Source organism: Asparagus officinalis, chromosome 7 (assembly GCF_001876935.1).
Source record: "Asparagus officinalis chromosome 7, Aspof.V1, whole genome shotgun sequence".
Lineage (NCBI taxonomy): Eukaryota > Viridiplantae > Streptophyta > Magnoliopsida > Asparagales > Asparagaceae > Asparagus > Asparagus officinalis.
In genome coordinates, this window is record NC_033800.1 from 96,298,253 (window position 1) to 96,323,011 (window position 24,759).

The following is a 24,759-nucleotide window of genomic DNA, read 5'->3' on the forward strand; positions in this document are numbered from 1 at the left end:
TCGAGACTAATAAGTCGACTTACTTTTTGTTTTCTAGTTGTTGTTTTGCGCTCGGTCAAGTCGACTTATGGCAACTATTAAGTCGACTTATGGCAACTATTAAGTCGACTTATGGTAAGTCGACTTGTGCCCTCTGCTAAGTCGACTTATAGGCTATTTCAGGTTGTATTAGGATTCCTGTTTGCATTATGTTTGAGTTTGATATAAATAGGAATATGTTGACTTTTAGGGTTTAAGTAAGGACGTTTTTGAGCAGCTTTTGAGAGAGAATTGTTGCATCCTATTGTGAGAGATTTGTGAGAGATTTAGAGAGCTTGGTTTTAGGATTTTGAGTGATTTTGTAACCCTATTTTGTATTCTCTTCATCTCTAATAGTAAGAACTCCTCCCTCCTTGCCTTGTGGACGTAGACAACTTTCCGAACCACGTAAAATTCGTTGTCTTGCTGTGGTGATTGTGTTTTTGCTTGTGTGGTTGTGATTTATCTTGTTCTTATTCGTGCACTATTTGGCTTTCGAGCACCCGCTACGCACAACAACTTCATAGGCTTTAATAAGATAATATGATAAGAGGCTGAGGTGTAATATAAACATCTTTTGCTTATAAACCCAGTATTTAGCCTAATTAGTTTTACTTTACCTTTCTTCTCTAATAAATCAAAACTCTCACCCCTTCCCCGCCAAATTTTTATTTTTAAATCCAGAAATATCCAAAATCACTCTTAAACTCAAAATACTTCAACCAACCGATTTATTCCATATTGTTAAAACCTGCTTGCTTCCAAAAAGGTCTTTTTTTTCCTTGTAATTACAAACTTATACCCTTATTTATTTTTGAACCCACTCATTACCAAAATCATTCCTACACCCAAAACACTCACTAGGTTATTATAAATTCAATTTGTATTCTAGTAGTTAATTAGATAGTGTGAGTTGTGATATTCTGTTATGACTTGCCAACTGAGTATTTAGCTATACATTGTATTTTTCAAACCAAATATTAAACTATTTTCTATTTTTTCATACTAATGTCGCGTCATCAAAATTTTAAAAGGTCATCAAAATTTTAAATGATTTTTTATCTACTCCATTGTGATATTTTGTTATGACCTGCTAACTACGTATAGTTAGGCATACATTGTATTTATTAAACCAAATATTAAAAATTTTCTTTTTTTTTTCATGCTAATGTTGTGTCATCAAATTTTAACTAATCTTTTTACCTATAAACAGGAAGTTTTACCACCACTTATTTTAAAACTCACAACAGTCTAGAAATGATTTTTGTTTATGAACCCAAAAGTTTTACCTTCATTTATTTTTAAAAACTTACCAACCTCTAAAAAACAGTCTTAGATCCATAATACTCTTTTAATTATTTTTAAACGCATTTTGTATTTCAACACTTTGGTAGATGTTGTAAGTTGCTATATTATCCTGTAGCTTTCTATACTTTTCTACAAGTTGTTATGTATGTGTTCTATATTTTGAGCCAAATGGTTAAATTTCTTTAGGTCTTTACTCACACAAATTTTGTGGCATTATAGACGAGTTTTAACCAATAAACTTAAAGTTTTATCCTTATTTAAAATTATGATCATCTACCTCCAAAATAATTTTTTTATCTATGAATCCGAAGATTTACGCTCATTTACTATTAAACCCATCTACTTCTAAAATCACTCACACAAAATACTCAACTGATGTATTTTTTGCTCACTTTGTATTGCAACAACTTGATATACACGGTGTTAACTGCTGTATATTATTTATTTTTCCTATAGTTTTTACTAGATAACGGTGAAACAGATTTTTTTTTTCAATGTTTTTCACGCAGAGGCCACGGTATCGCCTCGCCGGTCAATTCTGCTCGTTAGCCCTCTGAAAGTACCCAAAAGTTTGGGGTATATTGGCGGAATTTCTTCTTCGTGAAGTTTTATTATCACCCAGGTTCGGACATGATCTGTAACCGGGCTCAAACCCGACACCCGCTTGTTTTATGACAGAAGAGGCTCGATCTCTCTTCCCTAATCCGCATTAACCCTAATTTCTCTCCGTCGAGATCCAGCGAGTCGAGCATCCTGGCGTAGCCAATCTCCAGCGAGAACGACACAGGTACTACGAATTTTCAATCTATTTTTTTTCGTTTTCGCAATATGTTGTGATTGATTGAGTATTTTTCATCTCGATATGAGAAAATTCTCTCTGTTTCAGCTTTTCAATTTCAGTTTTGTAGCGTAAAATTTTCTCATAATGTGTCGAAATCCTTCATCCTAAGCTAACCGTGAAATTAGCTTCGAGAAACTAGATTCCCCCTCCCCCCCCCTCCCCTCCCCCTCTTTTTTTTTGTACAGTACGGTACTACGCTGTGTGTGTATAGTATGCTACCTAGCTCGCTGAATGGTTCTGCATCAGAGCCTAATTTCATGTTAGTTCAGCACCTGGGGCTCAGAGTATCCCTGTCCGGGCTATTGGGAAATATGTGGCCTAACAAAAGCTATTTAAGTTGGTGAAGTACATAATGGCCGGGGTTTCGAGTTCGGGACCAATCCTTTCTCTAAAACAGGGTTAAGTCTAGTCTTTAGGTTTATTCAGGACTATTTCTTGCCCAGTTATCGGGCAAAAAAGGGCGTAACAAAAATTGTCAATTCTAGTTTTTATGTTTTGCGGCTTTTTTAATGGGTATCCTTGTCATAGGAGGGGATTTCCTCCTATGACGTCTCTAAAATCACATGATTGAGCGACATTGTGGATGATCCGCTCCGTTGAACTTGATCTACATATTCTAAAACCCTAACACACCAAATTTGGGGTGAACCCGTCGTTGTTTGACCCTCCGTCGAGCCATGTAAAAAGTTCTATTCATTCAAAACCGTTAAAATTGATACGAGTGGATGAAGGGTCAAACCACAACAGGTTCACCCCAAATTTGGTGTGTTGGGGTTTTAGAATATGTAGATCAAGTTCAACGGAACGGATCATCTACAATGTAGCTCAATCAAGTAATCATCAACGGATAAGAAACTTAGTGGACGTCCACTTAAGTTGATAGGAGTTTTACTCTCTCTATATATATATATATATATATTATATCAGATTAGTTTTGGGTCAGCCTAATCCAGAATAACTCAGGACATGAAGATTAGATTATTCATGGTCTGGTTATTCGGAAAAAGTGGCCTAACAACTGCTTAAGTCTGATCTTTAGGTTTTGTCTTATAAAAACTGGTTAATTCTGGTTGCTAAGCATTTCCTAAGAATATTACCCTTTATTAAGAATATTACCCTTTATTTCTTTTCTTTGTGATTTTCTTTCAATAGACCTTTATACTGGTATTTGAACATCGTTACAACTAGCTGTTATTACAATATGAGTCTTCAGGGTGTGCTTGGTTTCTTGTGGTTGGAAATGCAATATGTGTTTGGATCAATTGCTCTCCCAACTACATCATCATCTTATTGTAGAAGTATCAATACTCGTTGACTATTTTAAATATAATTTAAAAAAGAATATATGACAATGATGGTATTATACTACCCAAATGGTTGAGGCAGTGATGTTCTACACAATGCCAAGATGTTGTTGCAACAATCTTCATTTTGAGTGTAGTTGCAACATTAAGATTTGAACCCTCTTATGTAGTTGCAACTACACAATATATATCCAAGTCCAAGCAAGCAAGCACTAAATTTTGTAGTGACCTAAAGTTGAAATGGGCGTATACGACTCAATGATAAAACATTGAAAATCATAGTTGAATGTCGACTTGAAGTTGAAGTGGGGGTTATAACTCCTAGTGACCAGGGGTGAGCAAACTGTCGGTTTGGTCAGTTTTAATTATTTCTTACAAAACCAAACTACTTAATGAATCGAATCGAACCGAACTGAATAATTGCGGTTCAACTTGGTCAGTTTTTTCGGGTTGCTATAGTACTCTTAGTGCCAAGCAACAATACATGGCTGCTATAGCTGCACCTGAGAAAGTGGATGCTTGATCATTGTGGCTCATGGTAATTGGAAAATCAAAGAATTATTGTGAAAAGAGTTAATGAAAGTGAAGACATAGAAGTAGATTATTGATATTTGAGATTTTCAAATGATTTATGATGCTCTCATAAGAGGAAACATAGAAGATGACTTTGTTTGAAAAGTTGGGGAGCAAATTCACCTTATTCATTTGATGATTGGAGGGAGTTGGTCGGAATTATATTAGGAAATGAATAGGCCACATTGGTGGGTCTCACAATAAGTATGGTAGAAATAGAGACGAGAGGATCACGATAGAGTTTGAGAAGTATACAATCATTTCCGTTAATAGGGGTTGAAGTTTTTCCAACCTGACTTGAACTGAATTAACTATAATACCAATCTGAACCACTAAAAATCGAGAGGATGACGATAGAGTTTGAGAAATATACAATCATTTCCGTTAATAGGGGTTGAAGTTTTTCCAACCTGACTTGAGCTGAATTAACTATAATACCACTCTGAACCACTAAAAATCGGACAGTTTGGTCTGTCTAATCTATTAGGGCTGAAGCTTGCTTAGCTATACTAGTGACCGAACGTTGAAAACACAGTGTAAAGCAGTGTTTTAAATATCGGCCGACATGTCGGACATGTCGGCCGATATAGCGGATCGAGGTGTCGAGCGACACAAATCGGGGAAATACAAGTCGCATATCGTTTTTGGGCGATATATCGGTCATGTCGGCGAAAAATCGGACAAATCGACCGATTTTTCCTATTTGAAAAATCGGCCGAGATTTATGAAAATCGGTTCAGCTTATTGGCTTTGGTTTGGGTTAATTGGGTCGATGACTTGCCCTCTTTTCGAACCCGATAGACACCCCAACGCCTGAATACACCCGATCAAAAGAAAAAGGAGAAAAACACCCGATCAAAAGAAAAAATGAGAAAAACCCTAGTTCTCGCTCGCGACTGGGAACCAGCGGCCTCCTCTCGTCGTTTTGCCTTCGTGGTCTCAACATCAGCAAAAACCCTAGGCCTTCGTGGTCAGAAATCCGAAGCTCCTCTTTCTTCTGCGCCATCGGAGCCGCCTTCTCATCTGTGGATTTCCCCGCGCTGCCGCCATCGAAGCTCCTTTGGTAAGCCTCTCTGACCCCTCTCTCTCTCTCTCTTTCTCTCTCTCTCTCAAAGATAAAGAAAACATAGATGATTCTCTGATTCTGACTCTTCGTGGCCTCTCTGAAGTCTGACCTCTCTCTCTCTCTCTCTCTCTCTCTGTTTCGAACCCGATAGACTTTGTTTTGGCCCTTGGGATGCATCTAAGGTTTTTAACTTTCCCTTTTTTTCTTTTTACTCTTCTTTCTTTTCCTAAATTATCATCATAAGTTTCTTTTTGTATCTTGGAGCAAATTGTGGGTAATTAAATAATTCTTTTGGATTAAAAGTAAAATTAGCTCTAACTTGATTTTTTTAGTAATCCTCGGAATATGAAAGATTCAACTCTGGTAATAATCCTTGTTTAATTAATATGATGGGAATGCTTGCATAAATATTTTTTTATATCTTTACATTTTAGCTCTAATCTTGTTTAATTAATATGAAAGATTCAATGTCTTAATTTTTTAGTGATCCTAAACATCATATATTGTTTACTTTTTTATATGTCTAGTCTATAAAGTTTATAAAGTATGCTTATATTGAATTTAAGAATGTTTAGATTACATTTAGGACATGATATTGTACATATGCGCCCACCCGATATGGCAATCCGATATTTAGTCCATGTCCCCCGATTTCCGCTATCCGACATGGATTTCAGCCGTCCGACATGAACCCGACATCCGATATTTAAAACATTTCCGCTATCCGACATGGATTTCAGCCGTCCGACATGAACCCGACATCCGATATTTAAAACCTTGGTGTAAAGGCATTGAAAACGCAGTTTAAAAGTTTCTAGTAGACTAATACATGTTCTGCGAGTGTCTAAGAAGCATGGTTTAGCAATATTTAGTACCTAAGTGTAACCAAAATTGAAATGTTATAGGCTCTATTTCAACTTCGGGTCACTTCCTCATTCCATCGCGTGCTCTATACTTCACATATGCTTGACTAAGCTACGTATTTGAGGTACTTATTAGATTACAATTTTCAAAAGACTATATTTTAGAGTGCTTGACTAAGCTACGTATTTGAGGTACTTATTAGATTACAATTTTCAAAAGACTATATTTTAGAGTGAAAATGCATCAAAATGGTGATTTGCATAGAACTTTAATAAGTTTATATATGTTTCTATCTATAGTGAGCTATTAGTTAGAAGTTTGAAGAGGTAAAATCTATTACTTTTGCTTGGGCATAACAAGTGCGTGAAATGTTAGAAGTTCGGCATATATACTCGGTAGATGTCTACAGTGGCAATCCTGGAATCTTTTTGGGGGCGGGCGGGCAGCGGAAAACAAGTGTCTATCTACCTAAAAGTAAAAATATAATATTATAAACTATAGTATTTGATATGAATGCACACTTGGTACACTTTATCAGCTTTATTGCATCATGTTTTACTTGTAATGTAATAGGTAAACAACATTAAGTATTTATACTAATGATTTACTTCCATAATTTTACTGTAGTACGTGATAGGGTAAAGAAACTTCTTTTAATGATTCACACAATTTTACTTTCTACAAGGTCAAGTTTTATATAGCTCAAATTCTCAAAGTAAATAACAATCCATTAACTATATATTCTTGTTACACTTTAATATATTTTAAACTTTTAGTGAAATTGAAACAACTACTTGACAAACCAAACTAATTTTTTTGCATTGGATTCTGTTTTCTTGATATATTAAAATTTTTGAATTGTTTTCATAAATCATAGATCAAAACATGGGAATATGTGAACTACTTGCTGAACAAAAAAAAATTACTATTTAAAAACAATCCAAAAGAAAATTTCAACTCAAGAAGTGCTTGGTGAGAAATTGATGAGATGAGGTTTGGAGAAGTTGAGGCGGTTATGGGTCTAGGTGAAGGTTCAGCCTCAGCGGGTTTGGGTGATGTTCTGGGCGGTAGCGGGTGTGTGCTATTACGGGTGAGAGTTTGTACAGAGGAGCGGAGTCAAGGTTACAGAAAGCTTTAGATAGTCTAGGCATTGGACCTGACGCCTAAAGTCTAGGTACCTAGACAGTAACCTAGGTGGGGCTAGGCGGTTTTCTTATTTTTATTTTTAATTATAATAATTGATAATAAATGCCAATATTATAGAAAGGGTAGGCATTGGACTGACACCTAGATAGATTTTTTTTCCTTCGTTTAAGTGGTGGTGGATGAGCTTTCGCTAATGGTCGTTAGAGGTAGAGAAAATACTCATAGTTAGAGGTTAGAGGAATTTGGAGGAGTTGGAGGAGGTGGAGGCTGTAACTGGAAAAATCACGATCAAGACCTAAAGGGTGTAGTCCTTAAAAATGGCTCACGCTCCCTTAGGCGCTACTAGAATCTAGGTGGGCAGCCTGGGCACTACATAAGCTTCAGCATTAGGCCAGGGACCTAGCTATTGCCAAGTCTTAGGCAAATTATACGGAGGTTTTTTAATACATTGAGCGGAGTTAGTGTTTGATCTAATTAGGATTGCTGATCTAAAGAGAAGAGGGGTTAGGGGGTAGGTAAGGTAATGCGTTTGAATTTTAGTATTATTTTTTGGATTTGGACTTTTGGGTTTCCAGTGTTGTAGTTATGCTGTTTTAGCATTGGGCTCATTTAACTTGAGCGTTAGAAATTTAAATGAGCTTTTACTCTCAAGCAGTGTTATCAATGCGCGAAGCGCAATCCGGGACGCAAAATCAGTTTACGCGCACATGCGCAATGCGCAATACGATGTGCGTGCCCGAGTGAAGCGAGACGCACTACACAAAATTTTTCAGGATATACAAATATGCATAAAGAAAGTTGTGGTCATGAAACTTCACATAAAAAAGATGTTAATGACTCAAAATAAATAATATAAATTACCAAAGTCATAAATAGAGTCTTAGTCATAATACTAAAACACTCAAACATTTCACTAATATCGATGAAAATTAAGTAGTCTACTAAAACAAAGTAAATAAGTAGCAAGATAATAGTCTAATGATTCTAATCATCCTCCTCAACATCATCATCATCCCCTTCAAGGGGAATATCCTCCTCAGTTTCCTCTTATTCGTTAAACTCTTCTTCATCTTTCGACTCTAAAACCGATTCCCTCCTCGATGATGAACCATCACCACTCGAAGATCCCTGTCCCCTACTTGTCGACCTTAAATATCTAGCATCATCCTCTTCAGCTCCCATTACATCTCCTACAAGACCAAATGTAAGGTCATCCTTGCCCTCAACCAAGTCATTTTCTGCATTGTCACATTCACCAAATTTCCCTAACCACCACTCATTGCTTTAATCTATCAAGCAACTTGATTGGATTAATGACATTTTTACAGTCAAATCTCTCCTTCAAAGCTTGATTGTACTTACAGTATACAAGATCTTGCAACATTTTATGATCCAATCTATTCCTCTTCTTGCTGTGTATTTGTAGTTCATACAAAGTAGTTAATTCAATATACTATATCTTCAAAAGGAATGAATCAATTTTGTTGTACTAAAAAAAACTTAACATACTTGCTCAAAAGTACTCCAATTTCTTTCACAACCTGAGAATCTACAAGTCAGGCTAAGGATTCTAATAACAAGTTTCTGATGCACCGTAGGACTCCTACAAATCAGCTGTCAATATAGATTATTAGATAGTGTTAGCATCGTATTTTTATTTCCTATGGAATATGTAGTAAACTGAGGAATAGATTATTGATATTTACCTGAAGACTTCTTTTTTCGATTTCTCTTGACTATATCCATACCAAAAAGCCCCCCAATGTTTCTGTATACATCCAGCTGTTTGTCAACCTTGTCTTGCTCATTAATGGGCACAATCTTCTCAATGACTTGATAAAGACCTTTCATAACCTAATCATCCCCTTGTATATTAGGGTGATAATATAAAAATATAGGATTAAGGTAATATCCTACAGTGTGCAAAGGCTGATGAAGCTGATCTTAATACTGAAACAAGCCTCTTTTCACTGTCAACAAGCTTCAAAACACGGAGTAGAGGAGCTGTGAGCTTAATAATACAAACAATATTATTCCAGAAAGAAGGCATGTGAACTATCCTCTCAGTTTATTTTCCCTTTGGATCCCTTGCCCAATTACTTTGTATCCATTTCTCCAAGTTGAACATCTTTCTAAGATTGCTTTTTTGCTTGTGGATGCTACAAAAAGTTATAAAAAAAGTTGCAAATCGCATCATTGCTGGTCGGAGGAACTCTCTGTAGTTAGTCTGGCCTCTCATCAATTTCAAAACCCACCAATGTGAGTAGATGAATCCTGTCAACGCCATAGCTCGACTCAAAGTCAATTTCACAGATTGTAATTTGCCAATATCCTTCAACATAAGATTGATACAATGAACAGCACACGGGTCCAATATAAATGAGAATATTTAGCCTCCAACAATTTTCCTATATCAAAATTAAAATCATGATCAGAATTGAATAACAAGCATAATTTACTCATAATGAAAATAAACTCAATATCTAAATTTTTATCTTTTAGCTTAAGACTAGAATGATTATCTGTAACAACCTGCACAACATTCTGAGGTCCTATTAGCTTAATCTACTCATCAAATATCTGATACATTCTTTCACCCATCTTAATCTCCTCGGAAGCATCAATAGAAGAAAAAAAATATTGTACCAAGAGGAGAATTTACGAGAAAATTGAACAATGACCTATCATTCCAGTCACTCCAACCATCTGACATGAAAGAATAACCTTTGGTGGCCACACCTCTTTATCAAGTTTCATCAAATCTTCGGTGTATTTTTTCTCCTTAAGCAAAGGCTCCCGTAAGTGGTGGAATGTTGGAGGCGTCAAGTTAGGCCCAAAAGCTCCCACAGACTTCAACATAATATCGAATGACCTAAGTCATGCTGCATTAAAGGTAATGCTGGCTTGATACTACCAACGAGCAATGTCTTGGTACACTTTATCTATTGCATCTTTGTTGAGGCTTTCATCAATACACGTTTGCCTCAACTTACGTCTTCCATCATCCTTAGCGATCTCTAGCGCTGGATCAAAGGTGAGAAATGCATCAATTAGCCCTTTCCTCTTTGTTGAAGATCTCACAATATTCAAGCTCAAACTTCCCTTTTCTCTTGCTGTTATGGAAGATGATCTATGAGTAGGAGCCAATGGAGCTTTCCCTTTGTCTCTAGTTGCTTGTAGTTGTTCCGCTTCAAGCTCCTTATCTTCATCGATCTCTACCATATTTTCATCTCCAAGCTTCAGAAGGTAATCATCCATAGCTTGTTGTTTTCTAGCACTCTCTTGCCTTTTTTCATACTCCTTTAACTCTTCAACTACATCGGGAGGGGATTTTTGACAAAGGGAAACATTTTTGCGTTTCCTTTGACCCAATAAGATGCTTCTTTTGTCTTGATATACCGTCATATATGATCTTATCATAAAAGATGCACTTGTCACTTGTGCTTGTTGGCATTTCCTTCGTCCACAAGTGAAGTGTATTTCCACGTAGGATCATGTCTTCTCCCACTACCGGCTGATGAAGACATACCTAATTACCTACATAAAAACACATAAATTAACAACTGTACTACGTAAGTACATAGATTTGGTGAATCACACTTATATTTTAATTTTCATTATTTCATAATCACACAAATAATACATAATCATATTAGTGTATTACATCACTAATAATTACATCACTAACCATTATATTGCTAATTTGCTATTTACATGTTACAAAAGGAAAATTAGCTACGACGACTGGTAACAACAATATTCATGAGTCTCAATTCTCAAAACAATGTTAAATGAACAATATAACAATAAATATCTAATAATCAAATAAACGACCGACTGTTACAAACTATTGTAGCGGAAACAACACTCTTACTGTAGCAACAACAGTAGGGCAATCAGATCAAAAGAAAAAAATTTAAAAGATAAAGGAGCTGGTACTGTTACTGTAGTAGTGGTAGTAGGTCAGTCAGTTCAAAAGAAAAGAAAAAGAAAGAAAAAAGGAAAAAAAATAGAAGAGAAAGGAGCTGCAACGATGGAATAAGAAAATAAAGGACTAAAGAAGAAGAAAGAGAAAGGATTGACCTTGGGTTGTTGTTGTCGGCCTTCCACGGTGTTGATGTTGCCGTCCTACAAAAGTGAGATGAAGCAGTGGAAAAAAACCCTAGCTGAAAGCCGACCAGATTGGGTGAGGTAAATGTAGTGGGAATCGGATCTAGACAGGATAACCTGCTATTTTTAAATTAAAAAACCCCTTAACCTGCTATTTCTCAAGCGCGCCCCCCACGCAACGAGCGAGACTCTCTTAGGCGCGTGCCTGAGGGAAGCACAGCGCCCCGCACTTGATGTGGGGCGTTGTGCTTGCGCGTCGAAGCGCCCTCAGGCGGCTACCTCGGACCGCTCTAGTAATAACACTGCTCTCAGGGCTAATCAAGTATGTGACCACTTTTCCTTTAGTGTTATTTGCATAGAGACCGTTGGATTGTAATTTTTAAAATTCCTTTTTTTTGGGGGGGGCAGATTGTAAATATCACAAGGCCTTACAACTAATTTGTAAATTTTTAGGAGTGTAACTACATCCTTATAGTGGTATAAGGATGTCTAGGCATTTTGATGTGCTATGCATATTCTAGTGTGTATGCTTCTTAGTAATTATGTATGAATTTAGTGTCATGTTATCGTATCGTACTTGAGGGAATTTTGTGTTATGTTTCTGCCTCTTGTAACCTTGTTGTGTACATGCTTTGTAATTTTGTATAATCACATTTTAAATAATTGACTGTCAACGTATCATCCAATGTTATTTCGAGTGCACTGAGGCAACAACCTCGGGCGCCGGGCGCTTCAGGCACTAGAAATGTGCCCAGCATGAGGTGCGACATTGCATAAGTAAGCACGTGCCTCGTTGCACCGTGATGAGCCTCATTGTGCCTTACCCCACCAATCTCCAACTATTTCTACATCTTTTTATTCCTCCTCTCTTGCCTTCTCTTTTGCCTTTATTTGCTCGTTCTCTTTCTTATCTTCCCCCAACTTCTTGTCTACTCCATCATCTGTTTACTCATTTTCTGTCTCTCTCTCTCTTGCTACTTCTATATCAGGAAGATTAGGACACTGACTAAGAATCACAAACTATTATTCCCGATTTCTGACATAAATTATTAATAATGCAAAACTTGATTGCACTACCGCCTCCTTTTGCTATGTTATATGTAGGAAGCATTGTTGAATCAAGCTCTGCATATGCTATTCTAGATGTTCTGCTTGTTAGAATGTTTGGAATTATGAATGTATGATTTCATAGCAAATGTTTAATTACTGAAAATATGGAAGGATAAAGTTAAATTGATATTAACACTCTTTTAACTAGGGCTATTATCACAAACAAGGACCCTATTTTGTGATTTGATAGGTGAGGATATTATCTTAACATATTTTTTCTACCAAAAGTTATAAACATGTTGCTTGTTTAATTTAATGTGTATCAAATAATTCTGTTTGTGGTATGTGCCTCCCTTCACTTAGGCGCGTGCATCGCCTTGAGCATGATGCACATAAGGGAACATGATGACATGCATTGCGCCTTGCACCTTGTTAACACTGGCATAGTCAACCTTTCACCCTATAGACGATTGAAAATGTTACTTAACTTGTAGGCTCCATGGTAATGTTAGTGATTTTAGTGGACTGTGCATTGAATTATATGCCTTGATTAAGCTCCGTGAAGTTGAATGTGTTGGATATCATGTCCCCATGATATAATTTTGATGATAACAATTTATTCATAATGTGAATCACTATGTGTATGTACTAACATTTCAATGTAGTTATCAACATGAACAAGTACAAGATGAGTTCAAAGCATCAAGAAGTAAAGAAGATAAAGAGCTTATGTATCAATGTAATTTTTACATTTTCTTTACTTAGAAATATTGTACAAGCCTTGATCACTCACACATACACACACATAGAGATTATAATACATTAACATAGGCTTAATGTGTTGGTTAACAATAGAAATCCTCTATGTTAACCATTAGAGTATTTAGTTAATCATTGAGTCTAAAATATTTCATACATGACATTTTCATCCCTTAGTAGTCAACTAATTAGATTAGTAGTCAACTACTGAAGTCTAAGATCAAAATATAAGTTTCTGTAAAAATACAAAATAGTCGACTACTAAGGATTATAATCGATTACTCAGCTTCGAATTTTGAATTCCAGATTTTTTTTGATTTACAGAATAGTCGACTAATGACAATAATAGTCGACTACTAAGGAAAATTCTGAGTTTTCTGAAGTCTGTTGAACTCAGAGTAGTCAACTACAATAACAATTAGTCGACTACTAAGACAGTTTTTTGACATTTCATATTCAAATTAATAACAGTTTATAGCCGTTTTGTGTACGTTTTTAGGTTTTGAAAACCTGTCTTTTCAAGGCTATAAATATGTTATATGTTCAAAATTTTGGGTCACGAATTCCTATACATAAGATTAAAGTTTTGTGCATTTTCACAAGAAAAATTTCCAGAGTTTCACTAACTGTTGAGAAAAAGCATTCTCTGTTTTTGCCTTTGATCCTCATTCAATATACAATCAAGTTAGGTAATTTTTCAAAGATACAAAACTTTCCTAAGCCACTGCTACACTTCACATATATATCAAGGCTTATAGAAGTTTTGTACATTGATTCAAGAAAAGGTTTCTCTCGATTGTGAGAGGTGTAATCTCTTGGTGAAGAGATTGGGTACAATTTGCAGGGATTTGTAAATTGGTCAGGTTTGATGTTTTGATGATGTAAGTTTTTCAAAATCATAGTGAAACTCTCAAGCGGGATTTATTTGGGGACTAGATTTACACCTGGGAGGTGGAACCAATATAAAATATTGTGTTTGTGATTGTTATTTTCTGTGATTGTGCTATCTCTTTGCAAATTATAATATTCTTTGTATTAATTTTTAAAAAGAATACTATTCACCCATCGTCTAGTGTTTTAGTGTGATTGGATCAAATCCTACATTTAGTATCAGAGCAAGGTTGAAGAAATGTCATCAACTTCGAATTCAACTTCAAAATTCAAGGAAGGACACTCTATAAATCGTCCACCAATGTTTGATGGATTGAATTATAACTATTGGAAGTGTCAGATGAAAATTTATCTCCAAACAATTGGCTACGAACTTTGGAACGTTGTGGAAACAAAATAAAGCCAACTACTCCTTTCACGGAATGGACTACATCTCAAAGGAACAATGCAAATTTGGATTCTAAAGCAGACTACATCTCAAAGGAACAATGCAAATTTGGATTCTAAAGCAATGAATGCCTTGTTTTGTGCTCTTGACAAGAATGAGTTCAACAATGCAAATTTGGATTCTAAAGCAATGAATGCCTTGTTTTGTGCTCTTGACAAGAATGAGTTCAACAGGATGTCAACGGTCACATCTGCATATGACATTTGGCACACATTTGAGGTAACTCATGAAGGCACAAGTAAGGTTAAAAGAATCTAAAATTTTTGTTCTTGTACACAGGTTCGAATTATTTAGAATGAAGGAAAACGAGACTATTAGAGAGATATTTTAATATTTATAAGGTTTACCGATATCACAAATTCTCTGATCGGTCTTGGAAAAGTATACACTCAAGTGGAGATGGTGCGGAAGATACTTCGTTCTCTTATTCCACAATGGGAAAAGAAAGTTACCGCAATAGAAGAAGCAAATGACTCGTCAATTCTTACGGTATAAAATCTCATTGGAAATCTCATGGCTTATGAAGTCCAAATTAAAGATAAAAAAAATAAGGATGAAACAAAGAACAAGAAAGTGCTTGTATTCAATACTACTTCGGATAAAAAAGATTCGGATGATGATGAAGAAATGAGCATGTTTGCACGCAGATTTAGAAAATTCATAAAACGAGATAAGTTTAAATCAAAGAATTTAAATTCAAATAAGTTACTTTGTTTCAAGTGTAACAAACCAGGACATATGAAGAAAGATTGTCCATTGTTGAAAAATAAGCAAAAATCAAATTACTTCAACAACTTCAACAATATTCAAATCAAACAATTAAAGGAAAGAATTTTCATCAACCAAGGCAAGTATGCTAAAGAATTACTCAAACGTTTTGGAATGAAAAATACAACAAGCAAATCAACACCAATAAGTACAACTACATCACTTGACAAAGATAAAAATGATAAGAATGTTGATGAAAAGCTATATCGAGGTATGATTGGATCACTTCTTTACATTACTACAAGTAGACCTGATATTATGTTTAGTGTATGTTTATGTGCTAGATTTCAGTCTAATCCTAAAGAATCACACCTTAAAGCTGTAAAAAGAATTTTTAGATATCTCAATAACACTATAGATTATGGTTTATTTTATCCTAAGAATAGCACATTTGATTTATTATCATATAGTGATGTTGATTTTGCCGAATATAAATCTAATAGAAAAAGTACAAGTGGTACATGCCATTTTCTTAGACTTTCACTTATATCTTAGTTTAGTAAAAAGCAAAATTCAGTATCATTATCAACTATTGAAGCATAATATATTGCTGCTAGTCTTGCATGTGCTCAAGTTTTATGGATGAAACAAATATTATCTGATTATGGTATAGGTTGTCCCAATCATCCATAATGTGTGACAATACTAGTACCATTAATTTATCTAAAAATCCTATACAACATTCACGTACAAAACATATTGACATAAGACATTATTTTTTACGTGATAATGTACTAAAAGGAGTTATTTCTTTAGATTTTATTTCAACTGATAAACAAATTGCTGATATATTAACAAAACCTTTAAAAGAAAAAATATATGTTAAATTAAGAAGAGAATTAGGTATATGTTCTTTGAAAGATTTAAACTAAGTTTTAAAATCAATATATATGCATATTCAGTCTTAATAGTCGACTAATCAAGTTAATAGTCGACTACATGCACAAGCTTTGCATATAAAACATTTTATTGATTACAGTGTAGTCGACTAATTTGACCTGTAGTCGACCAGTCTGAGTTAAATCTGAAATTTAGAATTCTCTTGATTACAGTATAGTCGACTAATTTTAGCTATAGTCGACTAGTCCGGTTAGATCTGAAATCCAGAATTCTGTCGATTACAGTGTAGTCGACTATTTTTTTAGTAGTCGACTACATGCACAGATTTTTCACTTTTACAGTTTTTGAGCATATTGGATTTTTTACTTATCAAATCCAAAACCCAATACCCATTACATTTAAGTGAACTTCATCTTAACCACTCTTTTAAACCTGATCAATCCTAGCCCTATATCAAATTCTATTTAGATCAAATCTTAACCATACATTTGTTTTTGTTGATCTAATCTTGATCATACATTCTTAAGTTACAAAAACTATCCTAAATCCTAAACTACCCACTCTCATACTCCATAAACCGATCCTTCTTCTTCCCTACTTCAGAACCCATCGAATCCAGGTTAGGGCATCATCAAACTTTCATTTTCTCAAAAAATTTCCATCAAGGTCTTTGTTTTCTTCAGTATTTCAGTTCTTGTAGTCGACTACAACAATTATTGGTCGACTACTATGTGTCTCTAGGGTTCTCAATAGTTTGGTAAGTCCTTCATCTTGATCTTTCCAAGTTCTTGTTTTTTGAATTATCATGTCTAGAGCAAAGAAGGCTAAGCAAGTTCATACAAGTGTTAATGATGAAATCATTGTCTATTTAAAAAATCCTGATTTACTTGAAGAATTTAACAATATATGTACATTTGAAGTTCTTCCAGGACGTTTTGTGAAATTTGATGATTTCATCCCTTGGAACTTCAGTTCATGCTTTAAAAATGTGGGATTGCTTGAATTATTTTCAACGGAAAATAGAAAACCCACATATTTGTTTCTAGTTCAATTGTTCTTTACAAATATAGAACGTGTAGGAACTATAAGTGGAACTGAAAAATTAAAAACTCTTGTGAAAGAAATAGAAATTGAATCGACTTCTAACTCAATTGAAAAAAAATCTTTAACATTTCTTTCATAGGTATTTCACTTAGATCAATCAAAATGAATGATGCAAATTTGCTATCTAATCATATTTTTCTTCCGGGTTATGGTAAACCTTTAAATAATTTAAATAAACTTCATCCAATTCCTCGTTTCATTGCTCAAATCTTAGCCTATAATATGTTTCCAAAAACTGAGAGTTTTCATTTTATTTTCCTAGATTTAGCAAAAGCTTTATATGCTATAATGGGGAATATCCAAGTTAATTGGGCTGAAGTTTATTATGACAATCTCTTGACAATACCAAAAGGATTTCTTCCTTATGGTGCATTTCTAACAAAGGTCTTTGATAAATTTCATGTCGATCTTGAATCAGAAAATTCTGTAGTTCGTTCCATTGAGTTTTTTTCACTCTAATGCCCTAACTAGGATGAAGTTAACTAATTTTGAACTTCATGATCAAAATCCCTAAGATGAGCCTCACCATCCTCAAGATCAAATTCTACATGATATTCCACAATCCTCAAGTCAAGTAGGTTCTTCTTCAAGAAAAGGTCTCTCGATTGTGAGAGGTGTAATCTCTTGGTGAAGAGATTGGGTGCAATTTGCAGAGACTTGCAAATTGGTCAGGTTTGATGTTTTGATTTTGTAAGTTTTTCAAAATCATAGTGGAACTCTCAAGCAAATTGGTCAGGTTTGATGTTTTGATTTTGTAAGTTTTTCAAAATCATAGTGGAACTCTCAAGCGGGATTTGCTTGGGGACTGGATGTATTTGTAAGTTTTTCAAAATCATAGTGGAACTCTCAAGCGGGATTTGCTTGGGGACTGGATGTACACCTGGGAGGTGGAACCCGTATAAAATATTGTGTTTGTGATTGTTATTTTTTGTGATTGTGCTATCTCTTTGCAAATTATAATCTTCTTTGCATTAATTTTTAAAAAGAACACTATTCACCCCCCTCTAGTGTTTTAGTGTGATTGGATCAGATCCTACTGAATGTGCATTCCCTGCAACTTGTAACTTGTGGCCATTTCCATATATGATAGACAAATAGGATTATATACACTATGGTTCTTTTTTTTTGTTTTCTTTTCTGTTTGTTTAATTCTGGTATTGTTGTACTTACGAAAACAATCACATTGAGCGCTAATCATTTATAATCTTTCCTATATGATCTTTCCTATATGTTTAATTTATCAGGATATTTAACATCTATTTGATGGTGTTCATCAACATGTTTTAGAAGTACTGTTCTCTTCCTTTTTCAGTGAATTTAAATTTACATGCAAGAGGAGTAAGCTTCTGATGACCTCTACAGATAGGCTACATTTTATTTGTGGTAAAGGTTATTTACATAGGCCAATTCCAAAAGTTTCACTGATTTTTGAGATAAATACCTGGAGTTTAAATTTTCCAAAACTGTATGGTTCCCAGGTATTTGAGGCCATCATCACTTCTCAGCATGTCGTCTTTAATTTTTTAAATATCTAAGAATGGGATATTTTATTTCTATACATTTTTTTATTTTTTTCCTTCCCTTAATCTTCTCTTTTTGTGTTGACAAAAAGATAATATATTCCTGAAATACGTAATACTTTTTTTTTCACTATCATGTTTGCACATTCAAGTGATTGAGGTTGTGGTGGCATCTCAATCACAAATTTCAGTTTAAAAGTACACATGCTTTGTCATGAATGAAGTGTAAAGACTTATCAAGGGAAGAATTTTGAGTTTAATTTCCCTCACACTGAACTTGAATGAACTACTAAGTAAGGATTACATTGACATATTATCAATTACTGTGTACTATTTTAATTGCAGGCCTTTTTCTTTGAAGTCGTGAAGAGCTCAATCAAGGTAAAATACTAACTTCTAACGTCGACGTCATTGCTTTCTGTTACATGCATCCGTAATAATAGATAACAGATGCTGGAAGTACGAGCTTTGCATCAATAGGAATATATTGGGAATAGAGAGAGATTATGGAGTTCTGGGTTTTTTGATAAAAGGAGATTCTGACATTCAATGTGGAATTCTATCCTGCTACTTGGATAAATTTATTCAACATTGATTTTCAATTTATCTATAGCTATGGAGCTTTTTCGAGGATATGAGCAATGGAGCTTGTGGAGCACCATTCACATCAAGGGTTACCCTCGTGGTTCGCTTCATTGTTTTGAAATTTTTTCCTTTTACCAACATTATTGCTATGCCAGGCCTATATTCTTCCGAAATTGTTCATCAGCAGGTCATATCTTTGGTTTTATTATATGAGTTTCCGTTTCTATCATGCCCCATTTTCTATACAGGATATACTCTTTCAGCTAGTCATGAGCGGTCGTGTAAACTGTATGATATATGTAGGAAACCTTCCTCTAGATATACGTGAATCGGAAGTGGAAGATCTGTTTTACAAGGTTTGTACTGATTACTTTCTCAAAGCTTAATTTTTCAGTTTCCTATTGACAATTATCGGTATCACGTTTTTAAGACCGATGTAGCTATTCAATTCTAATTTAGATATTGGTTAATATATATTCTTTTTTGGGCTTTTGATTGCTACATTTTAGCTTGCTTTCAGTTTTCATAAAGTCGTCAGTAGTTATTGTGAGTTGGGCTAATAGTTGGGCTAACTTGGTTTACATACAAATGCTGCTGACTATTTAGATGTCTGCATTTATCAACCTCTCAATTTCTCGTACTTCCCCTCATTATTCTTCAATTTGCTTGTCATACTCAGACAGGTAAGTAGTGGAAGGTAGAAACTCTTGAACAGAAGGATAAAAACTCAGTTTCAGTTTAGTTCATTGATCTTATTCTCTCCAAAACTTCGTTTCAGCTTCGGTCCACTGACCCTCTTCTCTACAACCTAACCCCCTCTTCTTTACCTCCTCTTATCCGTCATCTGTAAATAACACTATGCTTACCAATGTTGCATAATGCCTCGAAGTCTCCCAAAAAAATCGCTATGTTTACCACTGTGTCCATTGGCCCTCTTCTGGCGCTGCCTCTTCCGGCATGCAACCACCAAGCACCTAGGCTCTTTTTTTTTTAAATTTTGTTATACAACTTTAAATGAGGGAAGGGGAAAAAGGCTGATTTGATAACTAATAACAAACAATTTATATTAACAAAAAAGAAAAAAATCCAAAAAACTACGATATTTTCTATGCTTTTTTGAGCTTTTTAGATTTTTGATTGACAAAGAAAATTTGAGGGATCACTGGTGGCAAGAGTTGAGGATAATCGGAGGCATGGGAAGCAAGGGTTTTTTCCGCTTAGAGAAGACAGGAAGCAGTACTTTTTAGGCGGTGGAGGACTTCTAAGGGATTTTTTCGCAAAGAGAGAAATTGGGTTTCCACTCTAGTGTGTTTTTTACTTTACTTGTTGTTTAACGTGTTGAGCAGCCGCTTAAGCAAATTTTTTTATTTATTTACTGGTGGCTTCCTATGTTACAGCAAGTTTTTTAATTTTGAGCTTGGCCTTCCGAACGTTGATTCTTTCCCAATTAGTCCTAGGAGTAAGATTGTCCCATCCCATGATTTCAAGCTAAATGTCAAAGATACTACTAATGCGAGGTTTTCCACAGTAAATCTTATACTTACATTATAGCAAAGGTTTTCTTATGCTGCAGATGCACACAGTCTGCATGAACGTATTACACAAATAAACTTGCCTAAGAAAAAATGATGACTCATTGGTTTACTTATTAAAAATGCTGTGGTATGTGCAGTAAAATGACCTTTTTGCTATTCTTTCACAATACTTGAAGCACTAACATAAGAGAGATATATATGCATGTATGTATGCATGGATGCATGTATTCATGTATGTATTTATGGATGCATGTAGGCATGTACGTATGTATGCAGGCATGTATGCTTGCATGCATTCAGTACAATGAACCTGCTAATATCAACAATAAGGTATTTTTGCATGTCTAACCAAGTTTACATACACAGAAGATTGCCTACTTGACATTCACAAACTATTTTTTATAAGAAAATCTGATGTGATTATCGTATGCTGGAAAAAGATATCCTGAAGGTAGCCTGTGTCTGATCTTGCATAATTAGTTCCTAGTCACTTATATTTTTCTATTTTAATCATTCTAATCCTTGTAGTTGAAAATGGAACGCTGTTGTCTTTTCTATAGGTTATATATAACAGCCATTTGAAGCTTAATTTTTCTGTTTGCAGTATGGTCGCATAGTAGACATTGAATTGAAGAATCCACCTCGCCCCCCTGGTTATTGTTTTGTGGAGGTAGGGATTCATAATAATTTCTTGAAACTAAATGATTCTGATCTATGTTACTTACTCATTTGGTGGTTGTGCAGTTTGAAAGTGCTCGAGATGCTGATGATGCTGTCAGGGGTCGTGATGGCTATAACTTTGATGGATACCGTTTGAGGGTATACTAAAAAAATTCTTTCCTATGTTTGCTCAAACCCTCATCTAATTTGGAGGCAAATGGTTCTGTAGGTTGAGCTGGCTCATGGAGGCAGGGGACATTCATCTTCATTTGGACGGGGTAGCAGTTATGGAAGTGGCGGAGGCAGAAAATATGGAATTTCCCGCCGTTCGGAATATCGAGGTTCTTTCCAGAAATATATCTAAATGATTGTGCTTGTATATATGCATAGATATCTTAGCTGTTTTGCTACTTCCTTTTCTTACAGTGTACCTTAAAACCTTAACCCACATTGTTTTTGCAGTTGTTGTTCATGGACTACCACCTACAGCTTCATGGCAAGATCTAAAGGTGTACAATCATCTATTATCTGAGAAAATCCTTATTCTGTAAGCTAGCATTTTTTCCTAAACCTGATATCTTACAGGATCATATGAGAAAGGCTGGGGATGTTTGCTTTGCTCAAGTTTTCCGTGATGGGGATGGTAGGATCTTTACATTTCCAACTTCATAATATTTTTTTTGTTAACTTGCTTTGTAGGCCCAGTTAGAAGATTGAATAAGGTGAACATCCATAGGTGGCAGATTCCAACTGCAACTTATTTTAGCTGTATATCATAGACCTCGCATTGGAACAAATTCATGAATCATTATAGAAAATATCAATGCTAAACCTGCGGCTCAGCAATGATTGTGGTTCTACTCCTTTAATAAATTTTGTACTTAAAATTTAGGAGAGATTGAACATGCAATTAGATTTTACAGCAAGGCCTGATAGGTTAGCAGCTGCTTGATCCATATGCTTAATCTACTTGGTATTTCGCTAAGGTAACATGAGATTCCAGTTTTAGAATTAACAATTGAACTACTGATTCAAGTATAAGACACATAAACCAAAAACCAACAATGGTGCAGAAATTTCCATTGGTTGAGGTCCTTTGCAAAGAAAAGGTGCATTTGAAGAACTTACAAATATGCATCTAAATAAACTGACCAACACGCATCTTGTTCTTTATGGAATAATCAGTCTACTTCAATGGGGTTTTCAATGCACTGGTCTGATCAGAGGCATTTTGTTTTTCCTGGACATAATTCTTATTATACTATATATGTAACTTCAGGAAGCATGGGTTTGGTTGACTACACCAACTACGAGGACATGAGATACGCCGTAAGTGCCCATTTACTATTTCTCTTATATATTATTTTGGTTTTCATTTCTGGTAGCTAATCTTCTCTTTTTTTAATAGATTCGGAAACTTGATGACACTGAATTCAAAAACCCCTTTGCAAGGTCTTATATTCGGGTATTCTCCGTAGCACGTTGGGCTCATAGGTTTCATGTTTGGTATGTGTCACCGGTCTTTTAGGTTGGACTGCATGAATGTAGTTTTTTCATGATATCGTAAATACTCCAGTCAAAATTTATAAATAAAAGAATGTTAATTCATTCTCTTTATAATAGATTCATTTTAATCCTTAATAAAATCTGGTACATATGAACGAATGCCTTTATGAGTCTTATAATTTGGAATAATAGCTATCAGCATCCTATATGAAATTTATTTTAGTTTTGTGCAAGATGCATTCTTTCTTTATGGATGTGCTTTGGATGCATTTCGAGTAAATTGACCAACATTCTTTGTTACAATTTCTCAGCCTTTCTTATCTTAATAAATTGCTTTGGCTATAGGTTAAGATGTATGAGGGAAGTCCACCTCGTAGCCGGAGCAGGAGTTACAGCAGAAGTAGAAGTCCCAGACGGAACCTAAGGTGATTTTTTCTTGGTCTTGCATTCCTATCCTTCTTTATACAGAATGATTCATTTCTGAATATTATGCTTTCCAACAAATCAAGTGATAGGTCTACTTTGTCAAGGTCTAGGTCTGTCTCTCCTGCCTGATCGAGGTACTTTCTGCACATAACTTGTTTGTGTGTGCGCCTATACATGTATTATAAATATACATAACTGTATGTATGTGTATTTATTGGTGGAAATTAGGTCTTTATGTTTGGATCCATCTTCAGGAGTTTGTTTGTTGATGTGCGTATTAATCAGTAGCAATTCTCTCTCTATCTCTGTCTCTCTCTATATATGTTTGTGTGTTTCTTTATATGTCAAGTTATTGCATATTTGTTCTGTGTTCTAAAATTCAGAGGGTAATGTTTATTTTGATTAGGCTTCAATTAATCTGATTATGCCGAATCGTGTGAAAATGATTGCATTTACATACTCAAGGAAGTGCTTTTACAACACGTAATAAGGTTTGTGACAAGTACATAATAGCACATGTTTTGACTTACACGCCTAAATTAGCAGAAAGTGAGAGATTGAAAGTTTCATATAATAAAGTTTTACGATTCACGTAATAAATTTTGTAACATCTATATGGTAGGCCATTTATGGATGATCCGCATGTTTTGACTTATATACCTTAATTAGCAGAAAGTGAGATATTGAAATTTGTGAGGCTTATAATCAAAACATTAAAAAATTTCCAAGCCTAGAGAATGTATTTTGTTTCAAGAGCTTCCTTTTTAGGAAGTAGACCTTGACCTTATAACAATGTTTTGTCTTTTTGAGCAAGCACTTGATGCACAAACAAACAACTTTGAAATGATTTGATCTCTCATTCTTTATGTTCTTACTCTAGTTTTGATCTGTAGATATAGATGAATCATGCAAATGGGACATCTGTGGGATGGCTCATGGTGAAGTTCTTATGAAGCTTGTTTAGAAACTGGTCTCATAAAAGCAACTCCCAGTAGATAGACATAATTACGTCCATAGAGCTGAAAATTCCCAACAAGGAAAATGAATATGAGAATCAAATACCGTTAACTTATGACAGATGCTGCTTTTTAGTACCGGAAACCATAACAAAAGCTAGAAACTCTTTTCTCTATCTTATTAGAAGCAAGTATCTGAGAAAGTTAGAAAAACATGTGGGAGGAAACCTACTTTTTCTTAAAGAGGCTCTTGCTTGCCACCAAAATGAACTTAGTATTAAGTAATGCTAGTGAAGACTTAGACGAGCATATTTGTTTAACTTCCTACGGGAAATAAAGAAGAGGAATAATGAGAGAAAGTTGTAGTATTAATTGACATAAATCACTAGTGTCAAGTGTCCTAAATTCAAATACTAAACATTAAAAAGACACTGGGACATAACCTATGGGAAATAAAGAAAGGGAATAACGAGAGAAACGA

At 34.9% G+C, this 24,759-nt stretch overlaps 1 protein-coding gene across 15 annotated transcripts in view; it reads left to right on the top strand.

The window, feature by feature from the left end:
* The window catches only part of LOC109848208 (serine/arginine-rich splicing factor SR34A-like), a 32,128-nt gene continuing 9,171 nt past the window's right edge, over window positions 1,803-24,759 (top strand). For 3 of the 15 annotated variants that reach the window (XR_002248734.1, XM_020417590.1, XM_020417591.1), the window contains exons 1-13: window positions 1,806-2,113; window positions 18,956-18,991; window positions 19,224-19,295; window positions 19,444-19,551; window positions 21,335-21,400; window positions 21,475-21,549; window positions 21,620-21,731; window positions 21,853-21,899; window positions 21,976-22,033; window positions 22,670-22,719; window positions 22,799-22,855; window positions 23,242-23,321; window positions 23,406-23,456. Coding sequence is in view for 8 of the 15 variants with exons in the window: in XM_020417590.1 (XP_020273179.1) it covers window positions 19,245-19,295; window positions 19,444-19,551; window positions 21,335-21,400; window positions 21,475-21,549; window positions 21,620-21,731; window positions 21,853-21,899; window positions 21,976-22,033; window positions 22,670-22,719; window positions 22,799-22,855; window positions 23,242-23,321; window positions 23,406-23,451 (750 nt within the window). In the remaining 7 variants the exon portion in view is untranslated. The other 12 variants (XR_002248739.1, XM_020417596.1, XR_002248736.1 and 9 more) reach the window with 9 other exon arrangements.